The sequence below is a fragment of the Miscanthus floridulus genome, chromosome 18 (assembly GCF_019320115.1).
Source record: "Miscanthus floridulus cultivar M001 chromosome 18, ASM1932011v1, whole genome shotgun sequence".
Lineage (NCBI taxonomy): Eukaryota > Viridiplantae > Streptophyta > Magnoliopsida > Poales > Poaceae > Miscanthus > Miscanthus floridulus.
Window position 1 is genome coordinate 7,828,932 of NC_089597.1, and position 8,402 is coordinate 7,837,333.

Genomic DNA, 8,402 nt, shown 5'->3' on the forward strand with positions numbered 1-8,402 from the left:
ATTTGATTTTCCTACATTTTATTCCCCTAGAGCAAAATATTATTTATATTCTTTCTTTCTTTTGTCTTTACTTTTTACTCCAGTAGGGCAGGAATATAATTATTCAAAAGGAAATTGAAGACTGCCTTAGTTTGGCATCGACAGAAATTGCATGGCTACATGACGTCACATTACATTTGCAAGAGGTCATCATTATTAAATAAGAAAAAAAGATCCAATTGTTACAATGATCGAAATAAAAGACCAACCACCCGTGTTATTTGCACGAGTCAAATTATTAGTTTGGTTACATGAGACATGGATCATGGATTGAGCTAGTAACGACGGTATAAAACAACAACAGCAACAACAAGAACAACAATTAATCACTAACAACAATATTAGCATATATATAGTTGCATGCACAGACAGTGTTGGGACACACCGAATGAAGATGATGGATCGACCGGATGGATCTACCTTAACCTGGCCCATTTCCGAACTGCTGGGACACCGAAGATGAGTAAGAAGGACCAATAATGCTCCAAAACATAAAGAATCGAGCCAAGCAGAGCCTCCAGTTTCGACCGTTTCTGGCTTCTTGCAACTATAAGAGAGGGCGCCATAGAATCCAGGATGCCATCAGATATCCCCATAGGCATAGTTGCAGCAATAATAATAGGGACAAGGATGGGAAGCGTGCGAGCAACTGGGAACAGCACGACGTAGATCCCCAGGGCAAACGCGGCCATCAAGCTCCTGCCAGAATTCATCATGCTGTACGCAATGTTGATGCTGCTGAAGCGGCTGGAGAGGTTCCCGGCAGGCACGCCGGCGAACACCAGGACGACGGTAGCTGTAAAAGAGCAGATAAACGCCAGGACAACGGAGAGGATAAACGCATCGAAAGCGTAGCTCCCAGCAAGCACCGGCGTGCCGGCGACACCACCGGCGTTGTCGCCGCCGCCGTCTGACCGGTAGCCTCCAGGCAATGTAAAAGCCGATGCGAATGTCACGGTGGTAACGAGGACGGAGACAATGCCCAGGACTTGCGCTGCATTTGTTAGATTCTCCGAGACCTTGCTCTCGTCGTCTCCTTTGGGGCGGACATTCTCATACAAGAGGTCGGCCCGAAGCTCACCATACGGAGCTCCCGTTTGTAATAGTAATTTACGTATGCGTGTGCATGGATCCTGTGCAAGAATATATATATTTATATTTATTTATCGATGATGATAATTTTTTTTTTGGAAAGAACGGCAAAAGCTTTGCCGCTGTTTTTATTAGACGATAAAAGATGAAACAGAACTGTATAAGAGATTACAAGAGAGCAGTGATGATGATGATAAAATAATTTAAACATCCAACAATATCCTACTACGTATACGTATAGGAGGAGCTAGCTAGCATGCACTTACCCATGCATAGTAAATGTTGGAAGGCATCTTGCTCCATGTAAGATCTATAGGCCTGGCGCCCTTATTATTCAGTACATCCAAGCGTACGTGATCATTCCGAATCAGACGGCTGCACACCGCAACCCTCTCGGCGCGGACAGCGAGGTGTAGCGCAGTGTCCCCGTTGTTGTCCTGCACATTCAGTATCCAAGACAAGCCTGGGTCATCGCAGACATCATGAACCACGAACCACCTCCCTTTGTCAGCAGCGGCATGGAGGAAAGTTCTTCCCTGCGCATCTCGCAGCGTGGCGCAGTCCGGACACCTCTTGAGCAGCGCCGATACGGTCCTCCAGCTGCCGGCCGAGGCGGCGACGTGTATCGGGTACAGCCCTGCTTCCAGCTTGTCCGGCTGGTACACCGTCGACACGTTAGCGTCTACTAGTAGCATCATCATCTTTTCACCGGCGACACTTGTCGGCGACAGCGGCTGCCAAAGTCGTCGTCCGAAACGTGTGGAAACGAGCACTGCCGAGTTCCACCCGCCCTGCGATGCAGCCAAGCGAAGAGGGCTGCTCCCGGTCCTTTTGTCCCTCTCGCTAGTCAGCTGCGACAGGAGAGTATCTGCTGCCGTTGCTGATGAACTACAACTACTCTTCTTCTTCGCTTGCTTGAGCCATTCCAAAACCATAGGCAGCGCTGCATGCATGCATGCAACTAATTAGTCAAGCTAGCTATTATTATTATTATTATTATTATTATTATTATTATTATTATTATTATTATTATTATTATTATTATTATTATTATTATTATTATTATTATTATTATATTTATATATATATATATATATATATATATATATATATATATATATATATATATATATATTGTAGCACCAACTATTACAAGTAAATTGTTACGTTTGTGATTTTTTATTTGTCTTTTGTATCATAGCATATCAAATTTTTGTCCTTGTCTAATTATAGAAGCAATTGTAAATTGTTAATTGTCTTTGTGCCAGTATAGATAAGATTTTATCGAGTTTGTGGTTTTGTCTAACATGTTTTTATTCTTGGAATAAAAAAAACTTACAGATTATGCCTACATAAATGTTACAAACTAAAGCTGCAATTTTAGTATAAAATATATGGAATAACCGTCTCCTAAAAGAAAGCTATGAATTTTAGCAAGTCCCATATCATATTGATGATGAGCATCATTACATACACTGGCACACCAGCATGGCTACTTAGAATATACGTAATTAACATCATGTTATAAATATTATTTTTTTGAGATAAATTTAGTACAACACAACCAATCAAATTTTATTATATATGTTAACTCTCCCCTCCCTCCCTCCCTTGATTTCCTAACATAATACCTTGCTACTTATAAATCTATAACCGGTCATCATATTAACTAATTACTCTAGATGTGTTTTCATCCTTTGCGTTTCACCTCAGTGGGTTTTTCATATGTATTTAGTAGAAACCTTAGCCAAAGTTATATATATCAGCACTTGAGTTGTTGTGTTCTTTCTGTAACATCATGAATCTATATTTCATTTTTAGATTTTGATCAAATTAGTTTGTTGCATTTTTCTATCCATGCCTTAAGTTCAAACTCTAGTCCTTATTATATATTTTATTCAAGAATTTTCCTTGTATATACATATATTAATAATGGATTATAGGTCTCAGACTCTACTCTTAGTTACTTACAATGGCATCAATCATTTTATCTGCACCATGGCAATCAAGATGTTAAATTTTCTCTATCAAAGCATTATAGTTGTAGTAGTGTTGTTTTATAAAATATTCCCATGTCAATATGTCATAATGTTTCACTCAAACTGTGTAAACTTATCTAAAGTAAAAAAAACTTACCTAAGATACTTTCACTGAGTTTTACTATATTTATCTTAGAACGAATTGTTAGTGTCATTGCTATGTGGTTTGTTAAGGGAACATTTTTTTGTTCATGCATATGATCAACAAACTATGAAATATATATTTGCCGCACTAGCGTATGCATGTATACTTGGTCTACATGGTGTCACAAATAGAATTTATGATTACTTTTAATTTAAAAGTGGTATTATAAGTGTGTAATTTAGAACATGTACTTTATGATTATTCAATTTTTTTATAATAGCTTATATGACTATTTAGATGTAGATTTGAGGGATATTCTAGTTTTTTCTTATAATGACATAGGTGGATAATTTAGATACAAATTAAATGGGTTTACCTTATATTATATTTCATAATAGCATGTGTGGATATTTTTTTTTAAAAAAAAGAGGGACTACTTTGCATCATATATCATAATGACAGATGACAGAGGTGGGTAATTTACATGCTGATAATTTAGGGGTTAACTTGATGTATTTTTTTATAATGTCAAATGTGGGTAAATTTGAAAACAAATTATATATGATGGCCTACTATATATTGACGATGATGATTAGAGTTTACCAAATTAATGGCAAGCTATTTCCGATATACTTTCTATGGAAGCTCCATTGAAATCCTTTAATTAGTAATATTAAAATAATAAAAAAGTATATTTTTAAGAATCTACCTCTTTGATGTTGTAAATGGTAATACATACTGTTCTATATAAACTTGTTAAACTTAGGATAATTTGGATTGTAACAAATTCAGATCCATTACATTCAGGTAGTAATTCAAGATGCATGCAGCAAAGTAAAAATATGTATATAGTAGCCTTAGAGCTTACGTATGGCATTTTACCTTGTTGCCCTAGAGAAACAGCTGCGTGCAAGACGTTTCGTCCGTCTGGTCCGGAGTACGACAGCTTGCCTCTACTCTTGCCATACAGATGACGTGCAATCTCCAGTTCACCCACTGAGATGGCCAAGTATAATGGGGAAGCACCATCCTCACGTGGAATGCAGGCTAGCTCTGAATCCACGTCCATGAGTTGGTCGATGCACGCCTCCTTGTTCTTAGCAGCGTGGACCGCCTGGTGCAAGGCGGTTTCCCCACAATTGTTCTGCATTTCCAGGAACGCCTTCACCGCCGCCTCGTCGGCAGCGTTGGCCAGCAGATCGACGAGGCAAGAGATCATGTTGGCGTTCCCGGCAGCTGCGGCACAGTGCAAGGGCGTGTCACCCTTGCGGTTGCGCGCTTCCAGTGCTAGGCGCGCCGCAGCAGCACCGCCCTTGTGCCTGTAATCGTGGACGATCGTCTTGGCGCAGCGGAGGAAGTCATCGCCGTCGCCGCATGCTGCAACCACGTGCAGCAGAGTGTCCCCCTCCAAGGTCACCCCATCAGCAAGTGGCGGGGGCAAGGCCGCCAATCTGGAGGAGGTGGGTGGCGGCGGCGGCGCAGCAGCAGGAGCAGGAGAACGACGCCGAGGGACGACGTCCACGATGACTACCTCTGATGATGATGATGCCGCCGCCTCCGCCATGCCATGCGCATGCTCCTCGTCCTTCTTCAGCTGCAGCAGCTCCTTGAGCAGCTCGCTGTCGCCGCGGCGAGCAGCCATCGACAGCTGGGGATCTAGTAGTTTGGCCGCTGGTAGTGGCCTTGCATTATCATGATCACTTGCAGCAGCTGCTCCTTGGGTGGTTTCGTTTTCAGCTACGACGACAGCCATCATATCTACCACTGGTAGGCGAGACGGTTTGCTTTGCTTTAGTTTGTTTGTTGGCTGTGGGTGGTGCATATATATTGTCACCAGCTGCTAGCTAGCTATGTGTGTGTGTCTCTCTCTATATATAGAACCTCGTCCATGCATCCATATCGCTGCAGTATATAATGATATTCTTTGGCGGCCAGCAGCACGCAAAGGCGGCATTATGCATGCATGCATATGGCAAAGAGAATCTAAAGCAAAAGTTGAAAGGTGCACGTGCGGACAGGTCACGATTTTGGTCTGGCACGAGAAGGCACAAAATCCAACGATTTTGGTTATCGGCCTGTTGGTTTCTCTTATAATCCATCTTTTTCGGCTGAAACAATGTTTTTTTCTCACAGCAAATCAGTCGGAACAATATTTCAGCTTGTTTTTTCAGCGAAGCGAACGGAGCCATTATAAACGGCAGCTTTTTTCAAGTTTTTGCCAGAGTTCAAAAAATGTCAAAGTTTTTTTAGCAAGGATCAATCGATAAAAAAAAGGAAATTGTACCGAGACCCTAAATCTTGTTTGCATCGATCTTTATCAACTATACACGCTTCTTGATCACATTTTGTGTTTTTTTGGGTGTTTATTCATTTGTGACTTTCCGCTCATCTATACATATATATAAAGAGCGTGCAACCACCCAGCTTCCGTCCCTCTCACAGATCACTGTTACGGATTGTTTTTCGTGATGAACAGTAACGGTTTTAAGAACAGTAACGGATTACTATAAACAGTCCTGACCCACTAATGTGAACAGTAACGGGTCTTTCTGTGAACAGTAACAGGTTTTTATGAATTTTTTTTAACGGCGCAATACAAATCTTTTTTCCCCACTATTACCCGCGCAAAGCGCGGGGTCAACTGCTAGTTACATATATAACCATGCTAAGTAGTACTTCTCAAGATTTGAAATACTATAGAAAATTAAAGTATTTTAAATGTCGTCTTTTCACTCAACCTCTGTCGTCTCTTCGAAATGAACTAGTGTGTGTGTGTGTATATATAGATAAAGGATGGACTGTCCTAGCGACGAATTTCCCTTTTATCTTTATTAGCTGTTTTCAAGTTTCAGCACTCCAACTACAAATCCAAAAGGATAATATTCTTTTCCTCAGGCAACAAGCAAAGATGGCAAGGAAAACTTTAAAAAGGGTACACATACCCATTACACATGGTATGTACAAAAGTATCGTTCAATCTCATACTACGTACGTAAACTCCATGCTAATGAAATTAATGTTAACTGCTACTATTTCCACTACTCACAGCCACTATTGCTCCCTCTTTTCACTGAATACACTTACGGTTGGTAGAGCACTCCAAGAGCATCTTTAGATCCTTTCGTATTAAAAAAATAGAGATTTTGGTATAAAAAGAGACCCTCAAACTCCAGTTTCCTCAATTAGATATCTAAATTGTCATCTTCCATTCTTGATTTCTTGGTTGCTCACTAGCTAAAGCTAGAGAGGCGGGCTAGCTCTCCAAAGTGTTGATGTAGGAGTGTGAAAGGTATAGACAGTGATTTTTGTTCAAATAGCTCTGCAACTAAGGATTTAGAGAGTGAGATCAAGAAAAACTTTGAATTGTTGAGATATTTGCCATGATACGATATTACTCCATACATGTAGACGTTCGTTAGGCCCGCGTCACTCCCAGGTGGCAAGGGTGACAACCCAAGCGCCGCCGCCACCAGATCTCCTCCTCCCTCTTCTCACCTCACCGCCACCTGAGTAGGCCAAGAGGATGGCACCAGTGGGGCCTCTATAGCCGGTCATCTTATGGAGCTCCACGCTTGCGTCCGTTGCTACAGATGATAGGAGTGCAGCAGCAGGGCGCGGGCGAGTGGCGGGCCGTATCCATGCCGGGGGACAACGGATCCGGTGTCCTAGCAACCGGATCTGCCAGGCTCAAGCCTTGTGGTGCACTTGTGGCGTTTGTGGGTGGCGCCTTCGTTGCGGTGCATTGGAGCAAGCTTGAGGCGGTGGCGCTTTTAAATGAAAAGGTTGTCAACTATAAAATTTTCGAATACTACAACTTTTGTTTAGACCATTTCTCCATCTAAGATTATTTGAAAAACTCAAAAAAATGTCAAATTATTGTTTAGTGGCGCTAGGTTAAGAAAACCGCCAATATAAATGTATTTCTACTGGTTGTTTTCTTAAGGCAACCGCTAGTAGAAATCATGTATTTCTACTGGCGGTACACTTAAGAAAATAGCCAGTAAAAATGCATTTGCATTGGCCGTTCATAGCTTGGGCCCACAATTTCATTTCTAGTGACGCCTATATATTATGACCAGCCAGTAAAAAATAGCAACTATCAACAAAAATCAATTTTGTACTAGTGTAATGGGTGAACACATTTTCATCTTTATTCTCAACAAATATCATGGTTACAACATCTTCAGCTTAGTTGTGTATCCTTCAAACCAGGTTCCCAGTTTATGGGTTTCCCAAATCTGAAGAAGCTTGATCTGCATTTATTTTCTGTATCTAGAAAGAATCTTGAAGATATGTTAGCTGGTTGCTCTACTCTGACGTGGTTGAGCTTAAGTAGATGTTGCATGAAAGATGAGCTAACAGTGAAACAACCATTGGACCGTTTAATGTACTTGCGTATTGTGGATTGCAGTATAACGAAAATAGAGTTACAAGCAGAAAATCTTAAGACTTTTGAATACAATGGAGCACGAGTACCTATTGACCTTGGTCAAGTTAAGCAACTAGAGACAGCACAAGTTTATTTGTATGGTCTCACTCTTAACTATGCCCTCACTGTGCTTCCAAACGTTCTTAGGGGTGTAAAAAATTTCACTTTGGACACTTATCTACCTTTAGAAGTATGTTCTTGCAGCACATCGCCAGTCTTAAGAGTCGTTATTAGTACCTCTTGAAGTTTGTTTTTGTCTAACCGTTTCCTTTCTTTCTTTCTTTCTTTCTTTCAGACGCCCTTATTGCTCTTAATTGATACTAGAAGCACTCCTAATGTTCTCTCATTGGTATCTTTCCTGAGAGCTTCCCCTTTCATCGAGGAACTGGAGGTGCATGTAAGTACCCTTCTGGGTTGATAGACGTGATCCCTTGCAAATGTATTTCGTCGGTAACTTTACCTTGAGATTTCCTTTTTCTGATTTCTTTATTACACCACTATGTAAATTCACCACAAATTATATTTTTTATATTACGTAGTACTATCTATATTATATTTTTGCCCATATAAGAATTCAACTAATTACTATTCAGATGCCTAGCATGCAACAGCATGGACTACATATTTTAATTCTTTTTTTGGGAACGATGCTGCTACAGGGGCCCAACTTGTCAGGATCTATGCTGGCATAACACATAGGCAGATAGTATATGCTAAT

General features: G+C 40.8%; 1 protein-coding gene across 1 annotated transcript; it reads right to left on the minus strand.

Annotated features, from left to right (window-relative positions):
- Positions 1-455: 455 nt before the first annotated feature.
- LOC136523224 (protein ACCELERATED CELL DEATH 6-like) lies at positions 456-4,474 on the minus strand. The gene is made up of 3 exons (XM_066516979.1): positions 4,138-4,474; positions 1,398-2,074; positions 456-1,172 (listed from the first exon to the last, which is right to left on the minus strand). The coding sequence occupies exons 1-3, from the start codon at positions 4,472-4,474 to the stop codon at positions 456-458; spliced, it is 1,731 nt and encodes a 576-aa protein (XP_066373076.1).
- Positions 4,475-8,402: the final 3,928 nt, after the last annotated feature.